Source organism: Cuculus canorus, chromosome 5, assembly GCF_017976375.1.
Source record: "Cuculus canorus isolate bCucCan1 chromosome 5, bCucCan1.pri, whole genome shotgun sequence".
In the NCBI taxonomy this organism is placed as follows: domain Eukaryota; kingdom Metazoa; phylum Chordata; class Aves; order Cuculiformes; family Cuculidae; genus Cuculus; species Cuculus canorus.
Genome location: NC_071405.1, coordinates 53,614,466 through 53,641,249, shown reverse-complemented (window position 1 = coordinate 53,641,249; position 26,784 = coordinate 53,614,466). Strand labels below are relative to the sequence as shown.

General features: G+C 39.1%; 1 protein-coding gene across 1 annotated transcript; it reads left to right on the top strand.

Annotated features, from left to right (window-relative positions):
- Window positions 1–733: 733 nt before the first annotated feature.
- LOC104067368 (cytosolic phospholipase A2 epsilon) lies at window positions 734–24,432 on the top strand. The gene is made up of 21 exons (XM_054067135.1): window positions 734–870; window positions 1,160–1,243; window positions 3,909–3,981; window positions 4,792–4,928; window positions 6,170–6,301; window positions 9,661–9,701; window positions 10,133–10,175; window positions 10,935–10,998; window positions 11,595–11,761; window positions 11,904–11,996; window positions 12,362–12,399; window positions 13,531–13,666; window positions 14,779–14,915; window positions 16,442–16,664; window positions 17,321–17,435; window positions 18,393–18,530; window positions 19,033–19,140; window positions 19,577–19,768; window positions 20,281–20,447; window positions 21,282–21,462; window positions 22,596–24,432. The coding sequence occupies exons 1-21, from the start codon at window positions 844–846 to the stop codon at window positions 22,844–22,846; spliced, it is 2,547 nt and encodes an 848-aa protein (XP_053923110.1). The 5' UTR covers window positions 734–843; the 3' UTR covers window positions 22,847–24,432.
- The last annotated feature ends 2,352 nt before the right edge of the window (window positions 24,433–26,784 follow it).

Sequence of the window (26,784 nt, the reverse complement as noted above, 5' to 3'; positions counted from 1 at the left end):
TTATTCTATAATAAAAAGGAAATCAGGCTTGACAATTTAAACATGAACTCTTACATATTTTGAAAAAAAATCATACGTAGTTATTTGTGTTAAAGCTTATACGAGTTTCTAATGTAATGTAGTTTAAGGCAGCATTTTCACTAGAAACATCTCAATAATGAAAGCTCCTGCTGGCTGTGCTTACCCTGTAACATCCTTTGTGTAACAGAACCAAGAGAGAGGAAAAGCTACAAGTTGTTTTCTTTAACTATTTGCCACTGTCCATGAGAGCCAGCCTCCATGTTTTGGCCGTAACTTGGAATTAATTTGGTGAAAACCCTTGCAGTTGTCTGTCTGGCCAGGGGAGCTGGTGTGAGTTGGAATGTTGCTATGCAGATGTTCAGACTAAGGCACTTGGTGTTGCCAAAGCACAGGTATGGATTTTTAGGGCTAGAGAAAGAAACAGTAGGTACCGATAGTTGGAATTTTCTGTTAGGTTTTCTCCAGTGTATACAAGAGTTGCAACTGCAATCTCTTTGTATGTGATTATTCAAATCTTATGCTGGTGGATAACTACCTTTTTGGGGGATTAGCCTACAAGAAAATGTTTGGTCTATCTCCTCCTTTCCCCTAAATTCCTGTGGTGGTAAAAAAAAAGAAAAAATAAATTCTTCATGTGGTGCAGAACAAGTGCATAATTTGTGCTTTTGAAATCAGTGGGAGGTGGAGCTATGAGTCAATCTATACAAGTTGTCTTCTCTGCCTCAGTTGGCTGGGAAACAGCGTGTTCTAGGAGCACCTGCCACCCTGAGACACACAGACCGAAGCCTTATCCGTTAGTGCATTGTCTTTTATGAAACAAAGATGGGATCATCAGCCTATTCACCTTTGGTAAGAGAAAATCAGTGGTGGGGCGGGAGGATCTGTTTGGATATCTTGGTTGAGGTTCAGCAAAAGCAAATATTTGGGGAATTTTGCACCTTAAATGTCAAATAAATGTACAGTGGGCAGATTTATTAATAAGAGTGACAGATAGGTGGTCTTGGTGAGATGGAGATATATCCCGCCACAGAGAGGAAGAATAGTAGGGTCTCTTGTTATTGGCAAAGCTGAGTAGAAAGTAGGAGTTGTTGACTGCTAGGTTTCATTACTGGTCTCTCTCTTGACTCCCTGTCCCCAGGATCGGTTCATTCAAGTGAACTCACACAGGAAGATGGGAATCAGGAGGAGGAATAATGAAAGACCTCACAGTGCTGAAGATGAGGTACTGTATAGAGGGCAGCATCTGGGTTGCAGTGAGAGGGCTGTGGGGTGTGAAAGACTGGTACTTGCAATCTTCCATCAGCATCTCCTGTCTCTCTCTGAGCTTAACTGTTATTATGAGAGGTGATATTTTTAAACTTTTAGATAAAGGAGTGTTTGTTTCTTCTGTGAGTATGTTCTCTAGAGTTGAAAACATTCACTATGATTTTAGGGTTGAGAAGGTGAAGAAGGTGATGAACTTGTGTTTTAGAGGCTAGGCAAGGAACAGGGAGAGCTGACTTTTAGTCTTGGTTTTACCATAATCTGATGATAGTCATACTACTGTTTTTCCTTTGCTTCATGGAGGGACGTCTGCAGATAGAATGGATTATTTCGTGTCTGCTACTTAAATAATTCTGAAAGCTAATTTTTATGAGACTAAACTGGTAAAAGATGTAAGAAGTTACTGGATATGTAACAAATTATTCCCTTTTCTAAGTAATGGCTGGTTGAAATGATATTAAATAATAGCTTAAAAAAATTAAAAATTGCGTGATGAGGTTTTTCCACTCCTATATTTCCTGAATTTGCTCCCTGGCTGTATTCAGTACAGTAGTATGAGGCTAACTCTTTGCTAGATCTGGGAGAACATTGAACTTTCTACCTGCTAGAACTATGGAATAATTGTTTCTGTAACTGTGTATTTTCTTAGCCCTTCAGTCATATAATGAATAGATTTTCTCCGAACTCCTGGATATGAATGGCACTAAAGCTGAGGACAAAAAAAGTGATCCTCTGTAATTTGGATTAAAAGTTGAGATTTAAGCAATTCAGATCATCTGCTTTCGTCATTCTATCTCTACAAACATTGCTGCAAAAAAACCTCTACTCAGACTGATGGTTTGGAAGGAACCCTTCCAAACCTGCTGGTTTTCTTCAAATGGCATTTTCTAAGAGAAAACTTCTGGGTTGAGAATTTTTCCAGTAAGCTGCAAATAGCTGCTAGCTTCATAACTTACTGCTTTTTAGATGGTTAATCTGCTGCTGTTAGGACACTGGTGTATCAAACAAAGAGGTACACAAGGAGGTCCTAAGGAGATGATTTCTCAGAAATCATGACGTTTTGAAGACTTAATTGCTCCTTTCAATTTAATTAATGGAGCTACTGCTTCTGTATGCAGTATTTTACTTCTAATGTTCTTCAAGATTGCCTTGTTTTTCCTATAGGCAAGTATGGGGTTGTGTATAGCTGTGATTGGCAGTAGAGGGAAGTAACAAGAAAAGGAGAGGGTTCTGCAGACTTCAAGCTATTCCTTTGTAGAGCCTTATGCTATGGGATGTCAGTATATTGCTATACCTCACTTCTCCTTGGTAAACCAATCAGGTCATCCTGGTGTTCTTCCAGGTGAACAAATTTAAAAAATATTTTATTATGCAAAAATCCTGAATAAGTCAGGGCATTTTGAATTACCCATTTGTGCTTTTCTTGTGTATGTGTGTGCATGATGTGCAATGATAACTTTTATTATTGCTTCTTTATATTTAATTGCATAATCTAACACACAAGCAATTTTACTCTCTTCCTATCAAGTCTGTAAGTCAGTTCATGTTTGACACTTTCCATTTTATTACGTGATTTAGAGATTTTGTGATTCATGCTTTTTTCAGTTCTAGTTTTTCTCCAGTTACTGATTTATGTACATTTATCAGTTCTGCATGTTGTGGTAATGTGGTTTCATTTTGGTGTGTTGAAACCTGGTCTATGGATGACAGGTTGTCTTTACTCAATGTCACAAAGAGACAGAAAGAAAACCAACCCCACCGGCTTCTTTTGCCCTATATCATATCAAACTTGCACTGAAATGCTAGAGCTGCCTTGTAAGCTAGAGCTTCCTTGCCATGGAAGAATGTCACAGATAGGTTTACCCAAAGCCTCTGATTTAAGCCTTTCTGCTGCTGGTGTAACTGGAAGAGATATGGAGTTCCACACTGGGCTGTTCACTTCTAGAATCATTCTCTCCCTCCTTTAGTAATTTGTTTCCTTTTGTGGGTCATGTATTTTTGTTTGGTAGGGAGTGTTACGGTGTATGCATCCAAGAGCCAAATTGAGCAGCAGCAGAACCTTAACCAGTGCATTATAAAATGGAGGCTCTCTGTCCTGTTCTGCAAAAATGTTACGTGGCAGATTGGCAACTATCCCTGTTGGAGGAAGGAGGATATCCTGTGGTCCTCAAGCCAGTGTGGGAAGTGCTGTGCTGTAATCTATTGCACTTGGCCTGAAATTCGAGGAGCAAACCCTGTACTGTGAAGGTAGCTGGAATTACAGGGATAATTATATAATAATGTTTTTTGGTGAAAACCATCTTCTGATATTTCTCACTACTCCCTGCCCTAAGATTTAACCTCCAAAACATAAATCTTTATAAAACATGATCTCACACACAGCTGCTTAGTAAAGATAGCCAGAATCTGAAGTTGTGTGATGCCAAATCACAAGAAAGAATGTCTTCTCAGAAATTATCTCAAATAATTAAAATGAAAACATATTCACTGTATTAATAAGAGAATGGCCCACTGTTACTCATTTTCCATGTGTCTTCTCCTTTGCTGTGCTATAGGATAGGTCACACTAGTTAGATCTAAGTTATTTGCTAATACTTGAGGTATATTTTCTCATTTTTCTGCAGCCAGAAGAGCCTCAGTTGTGTTGGCTTACTGTAAAAATTATAGGCATGAGAAATCTCCGCAAAGCAGATCTGTGTAAGTATCACGAATAGTATGTTTATAGGTTAGTGAGAAAATCACTGTCACCTGAATTTAATGCTCTTCTACACCTGCTGCTTGGATTACAGTAGCGTCTCAGTGCTTTTTGGTTGAAGAAGTTGTATCTGTTTTCATTTTCATTTAGAGTCAATTAAAATAGTTTGGAAAGCAATTAACAATAGAAATGAAATAGATATTATTTCTCTGTCAGAAAAGAAGTTACCCTTCCCTTTATCAGCTGCTTTGTGATATTTTCCTTTCTCTGAACTCTTCAAAGCCCCTTTATCTACACATTGCCCATTTCCCTTCTGAAAGGGGCACCTTTTTGAAAGATAAGGGCAAAAATCGGTGGTTGTGTTGGGTGCTGCTATGTTTGTGTCCCTATTGTTATTGCACTGTGGATCGCTTGTACATCACAATTAGAATAAGGTAAAATCCCATAAATAAATTCTTCACTTTTTTGAAAAAGCAATGTTTCAGGAAATGAATTTGTATATGGATTTGCTTGCAGACTGACAAATTTTTGAAAGTAGAAGTAAGAAATCAGAAGAACCACAATACTTCAGTACTGCTGAAACTGAATATCGTGGCTTTTGTTACCAAATAGAACTAGTGGTTTAAAATTTACCTTTGTTTGGAATTGACGTAAACATAGAACAATTAAATAAATCTAAACCCAGAATGTTTTCCTTTGGGTCTAATAAAGTACTTAGGACTCCTCAGAGATCAATCTTTTTTCCCCTGACTGGACAAAATAAATTATAAAAAAGTACCGCTGTACTAATGTGCAACTTTTTGTTAATACAGTGAGCCAAACTGATTGCTATGTGAAGCTGTGGCTGCCGACAGCTTCATGTCAGGAAGCCCGGACAAGAACTGTAAGCAACTGCAAAAACCCTATCTGGAATGAAATCTTCCATTTCATGATACAAAGTGAAGTAAAGGTAGGATCCACACCTGTGATGGTGAGCAGACACAGGACATCTTCACCTGCTTCATGCAGAACTTTTATGAGAACCTTGAGGCCTGAACTGTTGTGTTGAGGAATGAGATGGTAACGGAAAGCTACAGGAAGTGTCAGAGACAGCATGAGAGATGCTGTTTCCTATCAGCAAGTAAATATGCAATCCATGGCACGGATTCTGTTGTGCCCTGACTGGTCTCTATCATCTTCTAAGCGCTAGAAACCCATGAAGTGGATGGGAGGTTTTAGAAATGCTCTAGAGGATTAATTATATTTTCATAGATGCAACTGTAAAGGTGGGTTTGCTGTATGTTGCCATGTGCTTGTGATGCCTCCTTTATACAGTAACCAATGCTGTTTGTAAATTATAAGAGGCGCCATAACTTAATGCTGTTTTTAAAAATTGTAGAAAATGTCTTTTAATACCAACCATTCCATCGTATGCCAAGAGGCATATTTTCAAAAGCTTTATTAGGCTACAAGAACGAACGCTTTACATGTGACATATAGACTTGTAACAGAACCATACCCACCCCATGCTCTGAAAGAGTGTGACCTTAGTGGGTTATGGATCATGTGGAACAAAGTTGAATGCTTCTTTCTGCCTGAGAGCAGTTGTAAAAAAATCTTGTTAAAATGTTTGTAGAGTTAACAGAAATAAATTAGCCATCAGAGTGTGAGTGGTATGAGGTCTGGACACAGGGGCATCTTTCTATGGCTTAATAGATCTGAATTTTCTCAGTCTGCTGTGGGTAATCTGAGCCCTGAAGAACTGCAAGGGGAAACATTACGAATTAGATCTTGTTAAAAAAGTTTGTTAATGTGCTTTACCTTCCATTTGTCAAGGGATGAGAGTTTGCCCTCTATTATTACTTTCTGCTGATCCGCCAAAATTTCTCTAGATAATAAGTTTGAATCCACAAAGAATCTGAAGAACAACATGTGTAGTCTCTGCCCTGTCCAGTGCATATTGCCGTGGTCTATGTCATTTATGCTTCTTTTCTTTTGAGTTCTTCTTCTTCTGTTTTACCTCTCCTAGGAGGTAAATCTTTACAGTCAGAGCCACAAAGGCTGTAAGCCAAACTACTGTCCTACTGCTGCTGTCGCAGGAGTCTGTCTGCACTGAATAATGCAAAAATCTGCATGTTGACTCTTGCTAGACCTTTGGGTTTAGTAGTCCCAGCATATGGGATTTACATCCTTCTCTGCCTCTCTCCTCAGAACATCCTGGAGCTGATAGTCTGCGATGAGGATACTTTTACACCAAATGACCACCTTTTGACTGTTCGTTTTGATGTAGCTAAAATCCAACCTGGAGAAAAAGTTCACCTGAATTTCGAGTTGAATCCTGAGGTGAGAAATGTAAAGAGGGGTGAAATGAATATAGAATAATACTCTTGATCAGAATTTTATCCCAAGTTACTACCTAAATTAAACATTAGGGTTGTTCGCTCGCACAAAGAGCACCTTTGTTAAAAGGACCTTATTAACAAAATTAAATGCTCAAGGTTTAGGACGGGTCAGAAACAGTGACTCCTCTGCTCTGACTGCACTTACATGCAAAATAGCTTTCATATTCTGACTTTTTTCTGAGATTTCAAAAATGTGTTTTGTAAAAAAACAGAGCAAGAGTAGAAGAAGCTGATGGTTAGAGATCTCGACACTGTTGTAGAAGACAGGGCAGGGATAGGAGCAAACCTGGCTTCCTTTCCAGGCAGCTGCTCTGACCGTTTGGCCAGTAGGTCACTAGGTACCTTCTCTCAACTTCACCAGGGGTTTTGTCCTGTTCTTTCAGGCAGTGTGCTTGGTAAATGATTATATCTTCTCATGAAAATATCTCGAGTTTTTTTTTTCTTTTTTTCCCCTCCTTCTGATAAGCAGCAACTTTGTTTTTTAAAAACAAATTCTCAGCAGGCTTGTTAGAGTTACAAAAGCCAGCACAGGATGGATAGGGCTTGACAAATGAGAATCTCCTCAGTATTTTATTATTTTCTTCTAGGTCAGTTAGTGACCGAGGAGTTTTATTTGCTGCATATGTCTCAAAGAGTATTGTGTTTGATTGTATTAAAGAGGTATAAAGAGTTTCTTATGATATATTTAGTGGCTGAAGTTGCTGAGAGGACAGATGGAAAAATGACACATCGTTTGAGCAACCTGATCTCGTGGAAAGTGTCCCTGCCCACATCAGGGGTTTGGATCTTGGTGATCTTTAGGATCTCTTCATATGCAAACCATTGTATGATCTTTAAAGAAATCTAAATATGTACTCAGGTTACTTTCCACAAAGTGAAACACCCTCTCTGCTTGGAGGCTGTGTAGTAATGAGTTCTTAGGAACTGTGTGTGCTCTGTTTATTTCTAAACCACTCTGTTAGACAGACAAACAGACAAGAAAACACTCTTGCCTGGTTTTTATATTATTACTTTGGAGAGTGTTTATTAACTGTTCCTCGAGAAACCCAACAAGTTTAAGCTATACATATATGTGATACGTGTTCTGTTATTAATTTTGTTATTAAAAATGTACTAGCTGAGTTATATGCGTGCTAGCTCTGCGTACACTTAAAAGCATAACTATTTTCCAGTGTATTCAGAACTACTGCTTGCTTTAAAATTTTTGTAAAAGCAGGATCCTAGTGATGATTGTGTGCAGAAGGCCTAAGAAGAGACTAAAGTTTTATCATTAGACTATGTATCTGAGATAGATAGATAGATAGATAGATAGATAGATAGATAGATAGATAGATAGATATAGCTGTTCCTCAAGAAAGCCAATCCTTACTAAAGATTTCAATATATCTGCTCCAGATGGCTATGGCCTTCCTTAAGAAAAGCTTCATGTGACTAGAGACGATTTGAGGTGTCATTCAAGCTGTGAGTTTACTTTGAGGCATGTGCAGAGTTGGCTTAACCAATTGACTTAGCAAAGTGGAAGCTGGGGAGATAAGACAAGGTGAGCTGTGTCTCAGGAACGTCTTGGTTAAGCCATCCTTATTTAGATAATTCATCCTTATTCATCCTTATTCGGGCACTCCTACTCAGGTGCCTATGAGGCATCACAGATTATGGTCTGTACATGAATTTTTTGAACACTTAGGGTTAATTTTTTTTAAAAAAAGTGACTTAGTAATGGAACATCCTGGGCAACCTTAATAATAGGCAAGACTGCGCCTCTGCCAATAATGACTTCTTTTATCTACCAAGGTATCTCAAAGGAGGGCTGAGGAGGCTGGGTGGCTAATGTCAGATCATCACAGTGGCTTCCTGCGTTGGCTCCTGCTCACTGTGTGGTCTAACAAGTCTTTCCATTGGTTTGCTCCAGGTTTACCATCCACAAAAATGTGAAAGGGACTTAATAGAAATATAATTTGTGTGAGTGCCTGTACAGCGTCAGCAGAAGGGTGGGAACATAAGGCAGGCACAATTAGGAATATGTTAAGAGCTGAGGTCTCCTGGACATTGTTTCTGCTGTTCTTTGGACAAAGTTGGAACAGATTGTCACTGAGATTGGATAATACAGACTGGTTACAATCTAATACTTGATAAAGTCTATCTGCATCTCTGTAAGGTGACTGCTTTTTAAAAATCCATCCCTCAACCTTCTGTTGCAAACTGTTGCAACTATTCTCATTCTCCTGAAAAGGAGACTTTGGGAAAAATAAGCAAACAGAACCGCTGGCTGTTGGGTTACATGCCTCTGATCCAGCTCTTGGAGAATTCATAGGAGATGTCTTATTAACTGACATGAACTATTACATACAAAAAGGCTTGTTTTTCACCCTTAGTGTACGATGATTTTGCCTTGGCAGCTACATTATTGGACTTGCCTTGGTGAAGTCTTTTCACAAGGTTAAATTATGCTGTGCAGCTAGACAGAAGGGATATTTGGCACTAAAGGTTAATTCTTCTGAATATAAATAAAAAAACCTTCCCATCACGTTTATTTGTCAGAAAGAGATTTATACCTTCCACTGATCAGTGTTTTCCTCCCTGTGGGTGATATAGAAATTCTGATGCATGTTTTTGTGTAATGTTTCCTGGATTGGCTGTCCCCTGTACAGTCATGCAGCAATGGTTGCAGTACAGTAATACAATTATTCAGTCCCTCTTACGTTGTTGATATGTTACTCTTTTCTGTTGCTGTTCCTTGCTCTTAAACTCTTCCTCCTTTTTCATCTTGATTTGGCCCTTGCGAGATCTCTCCTTCCGTCCCCTTCACAGCTTTTGTCTTTCCTCTTCTCTTTTCTTTCCTTCACCCAGAAAATTTTTGTTCTCCAAGTTGGTCTTTTCTCCTGCCTTTTTTTTTTTTTAATGTTTAGACACTTTATTATTTTGTTTTAATCCAGACATACTTGCCACATTTCTCCTTTTCTCCTACATCATTCACCTGTTATACCTCTCTTGCGTGGCATGGATTGACCTCTGTCTGGCCCTACTAATAAATGAGTAATGGAAGTTTTGACCTCTGTTTCATGATATTTACTTATTCTCCTCTTCCCCTTGTGGAGGCACGTTGTTTGTAAACAGTAGAATGGTGGTGAGACATGAAATGAGAGTGGTCAAAGAAAGCTCCATCCATTTTTATTATGATGCAGAGGGCGCGGGAACAGCAAAACCTTGCAATGGAAGGTTATACAAAATCCTTAGAGCTCTATCAAAGGAAAACGTTCATTTGCCCATTTTCCTTATATGAAAAATAAATCTTATTTTCAGACTCAGGAAGAACTGGAAGTGGAATTTCTACTGGAAAGCATGTAAGTAAAGTCTAAATATTTCAGAATTTGCCATCAGAAAACTTTGCAGTAGACAGTGGCAGTGCAGCAATTGATAAGTGGCTCCACAGTTCTATGCTCAGGTATCCCATCTCGGCATCATGTCCATTGCTGCTTTTCTCTCCTGACTCTAGTGAAATCCTTTCCTGAATGACAGTCTCACTTACTGTTTATAGCTGAGAGAGGGTGTTTATTTTATAATTCAGCCTAAGGAGAGGTCATGTTGATCGGGGGAGACAGGATAAGGGGAAGTGTCCATACCATGGTCCTGCAGTAGGCACAAGATGGAGTGAAAGGTAAGAGCTGATGGCATGTCGCAGTTAGAAAAACTGAACTTAGAGAACTGTTGGCATTTAAAAGATTATTGATCATATATGCACTCTTAAATAAACCTTTTCCTTTTTGCTTTTCAGTCCAGGTGTATTCGAGAACATCATTACTAATGGCGTACTAGTGGTAATTGTTTTAATTTTTTTATGCTTGTGTTCTTATTCTGGGGCAGAGCTGAAGGATATAGTTGGAAGAGTGATGCCTGTAGGCACAGCCTTAACTCTTTTTCAGATGAGACACAGGTGTGATTATATATTTTTGAATCTGATAATTCTTGTAGTGTGTTCTGTGTTGGGGGATGCTTGGACCAGCACTCTGCCACAGTGCCAGTGAGCTGCTCCCTAATGAAATGGCAGTAAACAAGGAAGCTTGGGAAGGGAGTGAATCTAGTGTCACTACAGAGTTTATTCCTGGATGTCTACCTTGGAGATGAAGGTTGTTTTCACACCATGTCCAAAGTCCTGTGTGGTGCTCAGATGCTGCCACTTCCTCCTATGGAGCACGCTCTTGGGAAGTTTCAGCTTCATCCCAAAGGTATTAGAGTTTAGGCCCATCTTTCCAATTGTTCTGCAGAGCTGTAAGTATCCTTCCGCTCACTCTTCTGTGGACAAAAGTTAGTGTGACCCAGATGGGGAGAAAAATTCCTTGTGTTTACTGTTAGAGATTGAATGGTATTTAAATGTAATGGAACAGATGCCCATCTGTCTTAGCTCTCTTGACCACAGTGATGCTTGCATGATTTATATGAAAGAATCAGTCTCTGCAATTTCTTCGTGTTCACAGGACATCATGGCCAAGCTTGGTGTTTTTACAGGACATCTAGGTACTCAGTGAGATTCCTGAACTCTTTCTGTGAGCAGTGATTTTATTGCTTATCTCTTCCAGTCTCGTGAAATTTCTTGTTTGGAAGTACATGTGGATGAAAAAAAAAAGAAGAACCCTTACACAAGTGAGGTTATTGATTTAAATTGTTTGTCACTGCTTTTTGTGCTATGGGAGATGTAGCTCAGTATAGATAAATATTTGATCTGGCTTAAACTCTATTCATATCAGAGCTGCTTGTGGACTGGTGTATTTCCCGAATTACTTACTAGCTGTGAAAATACTCTGGACATGGTGTGACTGTGTAGTTTAAGGTAAACTGTGGAGGTGGCTGGGAGACTCAGAAACAGCACTGCAGTGTGATAGAACTGAAATACCTGTGATGAGAACAGAAAGTAAGAGAGGGGAGATAAAGCTATCAGGAGTGGAAAGACTACAGCGGAAATGCAGGGGCTGTGAACACCGTTAGTGACATCCACTGATCTAAGATGCTCCCCACTGCTTGGCAGGGGGGAAGTTGTGGTTCTGCACCAACGTTTTTGCAGCTTATTCTGTCTCTGTCTGGCCCTTGTTCACACTGGTTATGGAGGAGGAAAAGCATTGTGGGCCAAATTAATGTTGACTGCACTAAGGGTAAAACTCTACTTGGGGCACTTTTATTTGTTATTTTTCAGGGAAAGATGCAGTTAACATTTCTCTGTGGTTTTTTTTTTTTGTTCTTAGGGAGAGATTTCATGTTCACAGTGAAAGGATCCTATGAAAAAGCCCAGGATGTTTCCCTCAGTCCTTGCTGCAGACAAGGAAGCGGTGAAGCCGCTATCTTCCACTATGTCAAGCACAGTCAACCCAAGCTGCACATGACGCTGCCAAAGGAGTGTTTTTTCAGTGGTGTATGTTTTGCTTGTGGATGATGATAACACCTAAAGTAACTTTTAGGAGAAGCATGATGAATTAGACCTTCTTTGGTAGATTTATACCTATTGCTTGTAAATTTTTTTCTCCTTATAACACTTTTTTTCCACTTTAATTCAGCATGGCTCAACTAGGAGGGAAATGGATGTAAGTAGTCCCCTGTCTGTGCCTCTCCATTCTCTGGACTTAAGAAAGGAAGTGACAGTGATGAGAGTGAGTAAACTTTGACAGAATTTGGTATTATTTCAACAAGTTTAAGCTATATATATGTGATATGTGTTCTGTTATTAATTTTCTTATTAAAAATGTATTAGCTGAGTTATATGCATGCTAGCTCTGCATACACTTAAAAGCATAACTGTTTTCCAGGGAAAAAGTAGTATATTCAGAACTACTGCTTGCTTTAAAATTTTTGTAAAAGCAGGATCCTAGTGATGATTGTGTGCAGAAGGCCTAAGAAGAAACTAAAGTTTTATCATTAGACTATATACCCGAATAAATGTTAATACTGTAAAGCTTGCTTTTGCAAACCTGCAATACTATTTAAAATTTATAGTGTTTTCATGCTTGATTCTCAGGGTGAATCTTATGAGGTGTCTGTGAAGGAAGGAGATGGGTAAATCTTTTATTTTTTTTGATTGATTATTTAGGCCAAGTAAATCTTCTCCTGTCCTTTCTTAGTATCATCTTTAGATGAAAGGGAGCTGCAGCTTAATCAACTCATTTCAAAACCAGGAATAAAGATTGTAATTGGTTAAATAAGACTAAACTATAAGAAAAAGGATTAATAAAATGATAAATGCTTTTAAACCGTTTGGTATGAGTTCTGTGGTAATAGGTAGACATGGGTATAGCCGAGTTGTTTTCCTAATGTTGATTCTTCCTATTTTTGGTATTTAAGAATTCCTTCGTAAACTCTCTCTATACACGTTTGTGTAACACATTTCTAACATGTTTCTAATATCATTATGCATTTACTAGTCGTCTGCTGGTCGTTTACCAATGAAACAAGCAGACAGTAATTGATTTAGTGATCTGTTTGGAGTGATTTTTGAAGGGCAATATCACCCCCTACTGATTAGTTAGCTACATTGCAAGCACCACTTGCAGATGGGTGATGAGGTTTTTACGTAACTATGAGTTGCAGAAGGGACAAAACAACCTTTTAGCTGAAAAAAACCCAGTAAACCTGTGAAAACAGAAGTTGTAGAATTTACGATGCATGTGATGTTCATAATAATGTACAGATATGAAGGGATACTCTTAAGACACATCTTCTGACTCAAGTATTTACAGCACAGGCTCTTAGTAAGGACAGGCCTAACACAGTATTAGGGTCATAACGCCTAAAGAGTGTTAAGTTTAAGCTTCCGAGGCTCCCTGTGCTCTTCAGGAGACACATACATAGCAAGAGGCCAAGAAGGTGTGTCCAAATTTCTGAGCTCAGTGTGAAACAGCCTGAATTTGTTTATGTTCCTTGTTTTTCATCAGCAGAGCTTTTGATTCATTTAACTTCCTCATGATTGCATAAAATAATTCAGGACATGATTATTGTCTAAAATCTCCACAGAAAGGCAGAAATAGAGGGCCTGTGATATCCATATACCCGCTTTCATTTGCAAGGAGGAACTAAATTAACCTTTCTTTAAACTGGTTTGGTTTTATTGCTGTTTTTCCTTGATGTCTCAAGCAGTAGCTCTAGAAATGGCTTACAGGAAATGTATCTTTTTCTGTTCTTATGCCTTAGCGGCAAGAATCTAGATTTGCGGTTGGGGTTTGATCTATGCACAGAGGAGCAGGATTTCATCTGTAAAAGGAAGAAGGTGGTTGCTGCTGCACTGAAAAAAGTTCTTCAGCTGGATAGAGATCTGCAAGAGGATGAGGTATGTGGGACAACATCTTGGGAACTTATTTGTCCCACTTTGAACAAAGTGCATGTGATGTACTTTCTTGACTACCCATATAGATCTTCCACATCTTCTAGACTAAAATGTACAGGCCAGATTGTCACTTGGACCTAAGACCATACCCAAGAATTTTTTGTACAGGTGATGAAAGAGGAATTGTCAGGAGGTCAGTAATAGCTCCTTTATTCTTGCTAACGCCCACCCTCACTCAAGGGCACCCAAGGGACATATTTGTTGAGATGAATGTTTGTTTAACAAAGCATGATGAAATTTGGTTGTTTGCACCGAGACCATTTCTCTTCAGTTCAGCACCTCTCCCCTTTTCCTCAAGGCTCAGAGAGAAAGGCTGCAACTTTCTCTTGGCACACTGCTACAGAAGCATCTGTCTTATGTGTTTTTCAGGGTGTTGCCTCTTGCTTTCTCCTCTCCTGGAGATCTCTGAACTCAGAGAGAGCTGCTCTGTTACTGCTCGACAGTAATGTGTTATAGGGTTGTGGTGCTTGGAGAAAGAGTCAGGAAGACACTCTTCTGCAACTGTTTGGCTCCCAGCATGCCCGTTCCTTGTGTGCAGGACAGCATTTGTCAACAAAGTCAAAGAAGTGTTCATGAATGTAAATAACAAGTATAATAGGACTTGTTATTATTAAATGACAACGAAGGATTATTGAGTCTCATTAACTAAAAAACCAAACCCCAAACTCCTCAAAATAGATAGTAAAATACAATGAAGACAACATTAAAAGTAATGGCAACATATGCTCCTAATACTGAATAAGTATGCTGTCTCAGTTTTTGTTAAGGGCTACCTATGGGGCAAAGGGAGGATGGGTAACAGAATTGCTGCATCCCTGAGGGTGTTTGCAGTTTCTGACTTACCAAAGCATCACCAGTCTGGAGGATGCTTTTATCACGCTAAGTCCCACCAAAGTTTTCACAACTTGAACACACGCCTAAGCCCTGCCATGAAGAAGGTGAATTGAATCCAAACCTACCTGAATCAGGGTGTTGCCGATACTTTTTCTGTATGCTTATCACTTCCTCTATTTCATCTGGTAATGAATGACTCTCTGTCTTTTTGTGTTGAGCAGGTGCCAGTGGTGGCAGTTGTGACAACAGCAGGGGGAGTAAGGTCCATGACGGCTATGCTGGGCAGTCTCCTGGCTCTTCAGGAGTTAGGTGTTTTGGACTGTGTCTCATACATCAGTGGTTTATCTGCCACAACATGGTAAGGAAAGTTGGCCTTGTGCTTGCTGTTTATGTTAGAATGATTACCTGGTGAAGCATATTGCCTTGTGGATGAGTTTTACTCAGTGTGGTGCTGGGACTTGTCTTGCTTTTGATGCTCATCCATTTTATGGGACCACTCAGTGCTATAGCCTTTATTCTAGCTACAAGAGTGAGAACCAATTGTATTTCTATAATTGCACTGAAATGTTTACAGAAACTAAACAAAAAAGAGCCAAAACCAGGATGGTTTACCTGTCTTTCCCTGCAGTTCAGTGTAGGTGGGAAACCTGATTGCAGCTGTTCTGTGGCTCGGATACATGCATTTCTGCCATGTCATACACTGTGAGTTCTCCCACGGTGCTTGGTGCAGAGAATGGGTGGAAAAGTGGTTATTTTTTTAATGAAAATTCTGTATGACTCAACTCCATTTCTGATTTCCCAGTTACCTGGCTGAAAGTTCCTATGTTAAGATGAGGAACAGAGGTGTCTTGGTGTTTCACTTTGAATGAAAAGTAGTTATTTATGACTATCAACAAAGGACTGAATAGGGCCTGGTAGGCCAAAAATCTAGAATGTTCTTGGGAATGTAAGAAATGGGGATTGCTTCCTGTGGGAGAAGTAAGACTTTTGATTGCTAGTGCAGAGAAATCAGATCTTAATCATGAGCCAGAGGAGATTCTGCAGATGTGCAAGAGAAGCAATGCACCTAGAGTCTTGGGGTCTTGAATCCTTGATATGATCCCTGAGCATGCTTGAGAGCAATGAGCAAGTAAAAGTAGGGAAGTCACCTTTTCCCTTCCTTTGTGTGTCTCTGTGGTTATCTAGCTGCATGTAACTCCTAAGAAGTCCTCTTGTAGTACTTGTCTGGCTCATTCTTACCCCGCCCAGAAAGGCAGAATTTAAAAGAAAAGCCCATAGAAACACAGTGTCACGCACACAATGTTGATGACCTTGTGAGTGCCTAGACTAGCAGGAGTCTAGGGCTTTAAAACATTTTACCTCTGGAGGGCTGCTCTAAGAAGCTACATGAGGCAGAACTAGAACAGGTGGGGTAAGGATGAGAAGTCATATCTGGAATCTACCCAAACACTACGAACTGAATTCTCAAGCAGACTGTGTCTGTGTGTGTCAAGAGTCTGAAGTGACTCGCCTACTGCATGCCCAAGGAGAGGAGCTCTTGCACTTGTCCAAAGGCAATGTTTGCTGCTAAATTCCTGCTTAACATTTAACACAGAACCTGAAACAGCTGAGGGAACTGGCTTCAGACAGCAGCTGAGTCTTGAACCTGGACATTGAAAGGTTCTTGCTTCTGAGGAGAAACAAACTAGGATGATTTTGAATGTATCCCTGCAGCAAAAATATCATTGTGTAGTTGAGATTCTGAGCTTTGAACAACTCTTCCAAGGTAAAAGTTGGAAGGCTAGAGTCTTGCATATCCTGAAACAAAATGCTTGTGCTATATAAGCCTGTGCATTGCCGGGTACCCAGTGATGAACCACAGTATGCTTTTTTTTTTTTTACCAGGACCATGGCAAAGTTATATGAAGATGCGAATTGGTCACAGAAGGATCTCAGAGGACCAGTTGGTGATATCAGGAAACATGTGATCAAGAACAAGCTGCATTGTTTCTCATTGGATCATATGAAATATTATGAAAGGGAGCTTTGTGATAGAAAGCAGGAAGGGCACAAGCTGTCCTTTACAGATTTATGGGGACTCTTCATTGATTGTATGCTACATCATCAGGTATTATATATCCATCCCTTAATCCAGAAGATTTGTGACTTTCAATGTCGTAAGTTCTAGATTCAGTTTAAGGAAAGGCCCTCAACACTTTTGAGGGTCTTTGACTTTTTAGGAGAAAAATAAAATGGTAAGCCTAAAATGTAAGCATCTAAGGGATATGCCTATGCTTATAGAAAATAAAGGAGTTAATGAAACTGGTTTTCCATTTGTAATTTCAGATCAAATGAGCAGTCTAGTTAACATATAGAGGAGAGGTGGCTCTGACAGACTTAGGTTCAAGTACAGCAGTTTACAACCATACCAACAAACAAAGCTGTATTGAGTCAAATGAGCCCTGGTTGACTTTGATCCAGGGTAGTTGAGTGTCTGTATCTTTCCGTAAAGCAAACCATATCTTAGTGACTGTGTAGACAAATTTCTCACATTTTTGCTCTATCTCCCATTCCAAAATTCCCAGAAGAATCAGTGATAATGCTTTGTTGAAGGTTGATGACAGACACCACATGAACACATTTGTGTGGTCAAACAACTGAAGAACACAGAACAAAATCTGCTGAGATTTAGGAGATGTTTTATTGGTAGTCCATACTTAGATGCCATATTAAGTCCATTCATCATGTTCATCTTCTACAAGGGCTTCTGTTCTTTATAAACAGGAATGTGCTCACAAACTCTCTGATCAGCAACTGGCAGTAAATCAGGGGCAGAATCCGCTGCCCATATACCTGTCCCTCAATGTCAAGGATGATTTTAGCACTCTGGATTTTAAAGGTAATGATTATTATAAACACCTACATAACTTATATAACTTTTAATGCTGGGTGAATGCAAAAAGGTTTTACTGTAAGTTCCAAGTTAATAAATCTTTTAAATGAATTGAATGAAAAACATGGTAGGGAGATACTTGCACAAAGACACCGCCTGTTAGGGGCAGAGACGCCTTTTTATGGCAGCCTTAGAAGTTATCACCGCTTGAGATTCTCATCCCCATCTACTCCTCACAGCCTCTTTCAGCTGTTGAGGTTCCTGCCGAAGCAGCAGTAGTCCAAGAGAGCTGTGAAGAGCTGGAGGAGAAGGGCAAGGAAGGGAGGAGAAGAGAAGATGTGGGGTGGGGTGAGAACGGGAGGCAGCTCCCAGCAGACAGAGATGGATCTGAGGAAGGGCAGTGCTCTGTGCCCCTATTGGTGATGTTGATCACTATTTGGTGTTTTCCGTGGTGTTTTCTGGCCCAAGTGAAGCAGGAGGTCCTATGACTGGACTTGATCATCTGCTTCTAGGCACAATATGTAGTTTCATGGTGTTCAGCCGATATTTGTGTGGGGTTTGCCCAGAGTGTTTTTAACTTCACAGGACAGTGATTATCAAGAGTCTAAGAATGAAAGGTAGCTGGTGTCATTGATGATTCAGAAGAACTAAAACCACCACATCTTGCACACGGCATTATCAATTGGTGGACTTTCAACCTCAATTTTTGCTTCCTGGTACCAAATCGGATCTGAATCCAAAGTTGAATGGATTTTCACAGTGTTAGTGGAGGAGGTGAATTTAGCTTTTGCATTCACCAGTATAAACACATTGAAGGTCACCTGCTTGTTCCAAAACATGGTGGTTTGAACAGTCACTGGTATGCCAAAGCTAGAGGCATTGTTCTTCCAGTTTTTAATTCTCTAAGCGGTTATTTTCACATGTGGAGGCTGTAATAAATCCTTCTTGATGTCTTATTTGCAGAGTGGGTGGAGTTCACACCTTACGAGGTTGGTTTCCTGAAATATGGGGCCTTTGTTCATTCAGAGGATTTTGGTAGTGAGTTCTTCATGGGTCGTCTGATGAAGAAGATCCCAGAGTCCCGAATCTGCTTCTTGGAAGGTGATTTGCTTTCTCAGAAAATCATCACCTTTATAACCATGTAGCTGGCTACACAGGGTTGGCATCTAACAACTAGTGATCTGCAATTAGCAATACTAGTACACCACACAATGTAACTGATGAAATTAATATCTCAAATGAATTAGCCAAATGGGATAAATTATTGAGACAAATGCAATTAATTTGCTGAATTTCTCAGCTTAGACCAGAACAGAACAGAAATGTTAGAATGGATCCTTTGAAGTATTTAAAAATCATGGTCTGACTTTTATAAACATTCAAGTTTCTAAAATGCCCTAGTCATAACCCAGACATTATGTGGCATGGTATGGCATTTGATATTCATACTGAAATTAATAATATTTCATAACTAAGAGAGTGCCAGATTAAACAATCACAAAGACAGAATCCAAGTAGGTTGCCATAACTATGCTCTGAAAATTCGAAGTAGTATTAAGTATCATTCGTTTGGGTTTTTTTTTTTTTCTTTCAATATTTCAAGGTACATGGAGTAACATATTTTCCCAGAGTTTTATGGATGCTCTTTACCTCACGGGTCATTCAGATGACTTCTGGCACAGATGGACCCGAGACAACGAGCATGACATTGGTTAGTTATTTGGATTACTTTTCATTTGCATCTGCATTGTCTTCACACCTCTGTGAAATATGAAAGCTGCCAGGTAGTAAAGGGTTTGGTTTTGTGTCCTGTTTCTGGGTTAGGGGACATTCCTTTGGGAATGAAGGAAGAACAGGAGAGAAAGAGTTGTGCTGGAAAACAGGAAAAAACATCGTGCTGCTCACTGTGCAACACCCCGAGGTGTTTTGTGAGTCACAAGAGGGTCACAAGGGGTGGGAGAGGATGGGGAACAACAAGCTGTTGCTGTGATATTGAAACCCACCTCCATCCAGCTGGTGGATGCAATCCATCACAGATCGGGCCATGGCGGTTTGGCTGCCCAACCAGTCTTTATTTGCTACTATTGCTACCAGAGAAACACTCTAAACAAATGCAGATATATACCCTTCTCTTGTTGTTCCTGCAGAGGAAAATCCCACTCTGCCCAAGGAGCGTCATGAACACACAACTTGCTTATCCATTCCCAAAAGTTGTCTTTCCAATGCTGTTCGAGAAATGATGACTGGACGGCCAGTGGTTTCAACTTACCATAATTTCCTCAATGGCTTGCAGCTTCATAAGAAGTATTTAGAGAATGAAAGATTTTGCATGTGGAAAGGTAATAGTAAATTGTTGTAGATGCATCTTTGAAGGTGTTTTGGGTGCAGATAGTTGCTGAGGACAAATATTTGATAAGTTTTAGCATATTGGCAAATTTTGATAATATTATTTGATTAGTATGTCTCTGGAGTTGATTTGGATGATTTACCGCTGCTCTTTTTTCTGTCTTGGAGAAGCCACAGCAGGTTTGCTTAAATTCTGTTCTTCTTAGGAAAAGCTGCAAAAGAAGGACTTAGATCTCCCACTGAAGATAAATAGACACAAATTTAGACCAGCTGAAAAGCAGCTTAATCTATCACTTCGGCTGAAGCTCTGTCTCAACTGATCCTTCTTACTAATTTCAGAGCTGAGTTATAGATGCTGAAATTGTGTCAAATGTTTAACAGTGGGCTTTGTGTCAAAAACGACTCTAAATATGGGCTGTCTTTTCTTTCTTTCCTTGCTATGTTGATTTAAAAAAAGGATTCATTCTGCAGTGATTAATTGATAATATAAGTTTTTCACTTTCAGACACAGTGCTTGATTCTTCTCCTAACCAGCTGAGTGAAATGGGTGACTACCTCAAGCTGGTAGATACAGCTTTCTTCATCAACACCAGCTGTCCACCTATTCTGAGACCAGAGAGGAAAGTGGATGTCATTTTGCATTTAAATTACAGCGGAGGATCACAGACTCTGGTGATGTTTTGAAGTAGAGATTCTTTATCTGTTTGACTCCAGCAGCTGAATTACCACATTTCTCTTTTTTTTTTTTTCCCCCCCCAGAAGATGGTCTGTTTTTTATTAAGTTAAAATACCGTATCAGTGATATTAGTCAACACTGTGACCATAATGACACTGTCTTTATCAGGGCCATTTTCAGTAGCTTTCTGGGACACATACATGGACGCAGATCTGTCGATAACCTGTTCTGTGTATTTGTGCAGACATGTCATTTTGGTGCTAAGTTCCTCAATAGTTATTTACATAACTTTACAAAATAGTTAATTTTGCTATTTTTGAATGAAAATGTGTTTTTCTTTTATGTCTGACTCTTGATGTTGGCATAAGATTCAGTCAGATTTTTGTTTTGTTATGTTTGAAGAAACATTGGGAAGCATACATCATTGAAATTAATATATTTGTAGGAGGACATGAAGACGTTGATAGTTAGATGTGCTGAATGCAAACATTCAAGAACCTCTGATCTGAGACACCCCATGTAATCAAAATTTCCTGATCCATATACTCTATTATGCACACTAAGTAAATAAATGACATGAATGTCATATAATTTTCAGAAAACACTAATCTTGTTTTAAGCATGTAAAGTGTTAGCAAATGAACCAAACTTGTATGACCCAGGATACATTAAAATCAATAGGCTGTGCCTGTTCCAGTCCATAGTTAGCCTTCTTTGTCAATGAGTAAATCAGTCACAGGTTGCCTAGTACAGCAAAATATCAGTTATGGAGCTTGGTAGCCTTATTTCAACCTCATTCTCTGTTTCAACGCTTCTCTCTGTTGAACCAGCCGCTGGACCTCTTCTCAGAGTACTGTTTGGAGCATGAGATCCCATATCCTGGCACAGAACTGAGCCAGGAAGACCGGGAACACCTGAAGGAGTGCTACATGTTTGAGGACAGCTTAGAGGCACCAGTCCTGGTCTATTTCCCACTAGTGTGTGATACCTTCCAAAAATACAAGGCACCGAGTAAGTTAACAGCATTAATTAATAATATTTTTAGGCTATCGTGTCCAATTTATCCATTGAATTTGTTCCTCTTCTAAAACAAGACTGGTAAGCTTCTCAGTTGGGTAAGTTATTCCTAGTCCTGTTGTGATGGATGTAGTATTGGCCAACTAATCAGGGATTGAACAGAAGAGTTTAAAAATTAAAAGCGAGAATAGCAGTAGCTTGAGGCAAACCCCCTTATGTGGCATTTAGCATAGCCTGCTTTCCTTAGATGATAAAGGACTGGAGGCAGCTAATATCCACTGGCAGCTATATCCACTGGTAGCTAACACTGTCACTTGACAGTCTTGCAATGAGATACATTTACTTTGCTAACAAAGCAAAAATCCTCTTGTTACTTTGTTTACATGAAAAAAATTGACGACAGAAAATGCTGAAAACATAATTGAGCTAAGCTGCTTTTGATATCAGTCTTTTTTGAAATGTTGTCAATTTATTCTTTGGTTCAGTAGTAGAATAAACAGCAATTTGTTTCTTTCAGCAGCAAAAGTATTAGGCGAATTCAGTTTCAGTTTACAAGTACTATTGTGTGCATAAACTCAAATTTTCTTGTTGCTAATGTATTATGATCCAGGAAACTTTCCACAAAAATTGAACAGAAGTGCATATATGATCTTATTGGAAAAGACCTCATGTAGTTCATCAACTTATTTGTCCTGCTGCATGTCCAGCCACATGAGAGGGAGAATTCCCAATCTAGGGTCTTCCTACCAGTTGGTAGATAAGGAGCTGTCATCTCACTAGCCAATGGAAAACTTAAAAATATAGAATTCCAAATCCACAGAACTGAAGTATTCTCATGGAAAACTTTAATTTAATGAGGAAAGCATGGAAAAGTTGTTCTACCCAGTCAATAAGAATTACCAGTGACTGCAGTCAAGCAGTGAAGGAGTGGATTTTATTAGTGCAGCAGATGTAGTATGCCGTAATTAAATCTTGAACCATTTTCCTGAGAGAATTCAGTTTCTTGTGGGTGTAACTGTGTGTGTGTGTGTGTGCACGCGCGCGCGTAGTTTGCATTGTCAAGTAGCCACTTCAGTAACACTGCTGTCTTGAACTTTCTTCAACTATGTGTTATGTTCTTACTTCAGATGTGGAGCGCAGTCCCACAGAGATGGAGCAGGGAAGAGTAGATGTGTCCAACTGTATGTTTCCCTATGGCACTGGCCTACTTACGTATACTGAAGAGAATTTCAATAAGTTGCTGAACCTGTGCAGCTACAACATCCTGAATAATAAACATTTAATTCTTCAGGCTTTGCGAACTGCAGTAGAACGAAAGAAGCGATTTAAAAACTGTTCATCACCTCAGTCGTCTAAACTCTCTAAAAGTATATTTTGATAAATCTCATCAGAAGGAGATATACGAATGTTTTGGTAAAGGACTAATAAGTATTCAGGGAGTGTGAATCCATACAGAATAAACATCCATGTTAGCTTGTTAAAAAAAATTATGTGTTTTATTCAGAATTGTGTGTGAACACTAATGCCAATTCTGGTATTAAAGTTATTGGCAAATCATGATTACTTTAAAACAATCTCTTCAATGTTTAGGGAATAGAAAGGCAGCTGAAGAGCTATAGAGTGATTTTTGAATATGCAGCTATATAAAAATGAGATTTCAACCTCACAAAAGTCTGTGCTAGATTGGGATGCAAATCTTGGTGGCATGTGGTCTTTGAACCAGAGACCAAAGTAAAGATCAGCCGAAGTCTTGCCTTGTTCACAGATCTCTGCTTGTGACATTAAAGAGTAAACCAGATACCAAAAATGTTTGCACCAGGAAAAAGAAGGCTGATAATAAAAAAATGGAAATACACATGATGTCTTCTGTTTTCTAAGTATCCATCTGTTAGGCAGAAGTCCACCTTTCAGTGAATTTGCCAGCCTGGCTGCTGCTGCACTTAGCCTACCTTTTTGATGGACTAACCCAGATTGATCGACAAGTAACAGCCTGATTCTTCTGCCAACTGTCTGATAAAAATCATCTGACTGCACTCATTTTTTCTGAAGTACTCTCTGACCTATTGCCAACCAAGTAGATTTTGAAGCTGAGGATAATAGCGTGGGTTTTAAATCCTATGCTCAGTGAGTTTGGGCGGTTTTATTAATAACAGCCTAGCCTTTGGCCATAAGGATGTCTTCATTTATTAATCTGCTGCAAGCTCACAGAAGTTTGTGATAGCAACAAAATTTGTGACACCGACTCCTTTGAGTTCTGCAGCATATAGCTGCTGCTAGTTTTATTTCCACTGCCACCTAAAACAGAGATGGGAGTGTTCATGAGATTTTCATACTATTTTTAGATAAATGCTTGTTTAAGAAAATATATTTAACTGATCATTCTTAGATCTTATTTTCTCAATACACCTACAGTGTAATAGCTACCATTCAAACACTAAGTACTTACGCATAATCTTATTAAAAATAAAAGTCTTATAGGTACAATCATTGAAGTATGGGTTTTTTTATTAAGTCCTACAAGCTCAGCTCAGAGTTGATCTGGGGAAAAATGGTTCTTGCTTCTCCTACTGAGAAATCAAATATTGAGGGAACAAAGGCATCCATGAGTTTTGCTAAATGACCTTTGATGCAGAAGGAGAGAAAACTCCCACTTCAACAGTGGAAGATGGAAAATGGAAGGAAACTCTGCTTTTAAGATGGAGGTGATTGGGATGATAATGAGAGGTTTTCAAGTCCAAATACTGGTATTTGCAAACATCGAAGTATTTATTAATTAACATACAGAGCAACACTTCTAGCACCGTATATGCCCCCATCTTATTAGTCTTTTCCCCTTTGCAGTCATCTTATTCATCATAGTGGTGTGAGTTAAAATGAAAAGTAAGTGCATCCATTTGCACTCTGGCAGTATGCCCACATCACTCTGTAAGTGTGGCATCTTGTGTATCCCTAACGTGCCATGGTTGGAAGGTTGCAGTCTCTGTTTATTAAGCTGGAGGTAGCATCATACTCTGTTACCTCTAAGACGGTCCTTTTTCTGTGTACAAATTCAATTAACAGGAGATAACGCTAGCTGGTGTATCTTGTTAAGCTTTGCTGCAATATGAATCTAACCAATAAAATCTCCTCTCATAAGAAGAAACTGTTGGCAGTAACCATTGCATCTCCTTTTCAATGATTTAAGGTGCTCAAGTCTAACAATTTGTCTTTTCCTTAGTTGCTGATAAATCTTTCTTTTCCCACTCTGCCCTCTTAACCAGAAAGCCAGTTTTTCACCTTTTCTTACCTTTGTTAGGATAATTTGATATTGTGTCTCACCAATAAGACAGCAGTAGTTTTCTGCAAGCAAAGAAGAAAAGCTCTGACAGCTCAGTTGTGTTTGTAAGTTTATTTCTAAGCAATAATGAAATGGGGTTTAAAAAAATTAATTAAACTTTGTTCCTAAGTATCATTTAGATAGCTTAAAGATTTTTTCAAGATTCATTTTTACAGCTTCAGGGACATGTAGCAGAGTTTGTGCCTGGTGTATTCCATGGACTGGTTTTTGATTGTTGCAACATCTGGCACTGGGCCTTCAGCTTTACTCACCCAAGGTGTGGTGGTGATGTGTGTTTTTGGCAGCAGATCCAGAAAATTAGGATGCCTTAAAATGAGCTGAGGAAATGGAATCAATTTTAAGAAATCTGAGCCTGTTGCGCAAGCCACTGAAAAATCTTAGGCTGTTCAAATTGTTCAGCTTAGCAACTTGATATTTTGACTTGAAGAGAAGTCTGACAAGTGCTTTGAGTTTGGACCTGGATCCAAGGATTGAACACTGCATGAGGCTGACACTTTTGCTGGGCTCACTAAGCTCAATGGTCATACCTTGGTGGCTTGTGAGTTTTCTCCACGATGGATTCGGTTTCCTCTGGGGAAAGAAAGTCGTCTTCTCCTGTCCTGTTAAAAACAGTTTATGTTGTTTGCATTGCAGCAATATCTCAGAATCCTGCTGGTGGTGCGATAGTGAAAGGTAGTGTAAAAAGACAGGTGAAGAGAAGGTTTTTTCAAGTGGCTCACCAGCTATTAATCAAAAATAACAAAATAGAGATGTTCAGTATTGCTGCTGCTATTTTTTAAGGAAGATGCTGAGGTGAAGTGACATATCAGCTGGAATTTTCAAAGTGATTCAGCATTGGCATAATTGTTCTATTTTAAGATCCAGGTAGGTCAACAACAATTTATTTTCTTTTGAAAACATCTGTTTGTGACGTGTCACACAAGCTTTGCTGAATGTAATGGCACAATCCTGTAAGCAATTAGCAGTGAATCTCACCTTCTCAAGCATCTCTCAGGCTGACTGTAGATGAAGTTACCCACTTAATTAACTGGTGACATGAGATGACTTCCTGATTTTCTGAGGATTGGTTCAGATTCAAATTGACTCTAGATTCCCTGTAAAGATCCTGGGCTGTGTGTCTTGCCATATTTATAACAAAGGAATTATTGGCTAATTAGCTGAAACAGACTGGTGCTGGTGTCCCTCATGCATGTGTTCTGATGGGGTTAGGGAAGAGAGAAAGCTGCTTGAATAGACTGTGAACTGTTGAATGAACTTGGAAAGCTCAGGCAATCTCAAGACTGTCCCTGTGAAGGTAAAGAGAAATGCTGCTTGGAAGCTCAGATCTACAGAGCACAGGGAGAGGCAGAGATAAAGGTTGTGAGCTATTGCTTTTTGAGGCAAGGATTGGATTTGAAATTCTGATGCAACAAAACTTAAGAAAGGATTGCATATATTGGAAAGAGATGGGCCTAGAATTTACTGATGATATTCAGATAGCAAAACTACCCGAGTGTTTCAGGTGCATGAGTAGGAAGAGTGAGATTTTTATCTCTCCGAAATATATGAAAGGCATGTGGAATCATTTTAATCAAGTTTCTCAATAGTCTTTTGAAGGTAGAAGTCCTCCTTCATATATGTCATAATCAGAATAGTGCCTTAAGTAAAAATATAATCCCCCCTGATCGGCTAGCGTGATCTCTTTCTCCAAAAACTGATTTTGCATCTTTAATTCTCAGGAATTTAAATTCAGATTCAGATTAATGTTCTCTCTCGCTTACAAATGTATGATATGAAAATATTCAGACTATTTCTCTGAACTGTGTCTCTTGTTGCCTTCTCCAAGAATACTTTCTCTGGAATTCTTATTTTACATCTCATGATTTATTTTTTTCCTGACCTTATGTGATGCAAAACATGAAGTATATTGTAGAATATTGAAGGACAGGTATATTAAAGGTGTTGTATGTATGAACATGAAAATAAAATGCCGACATCTT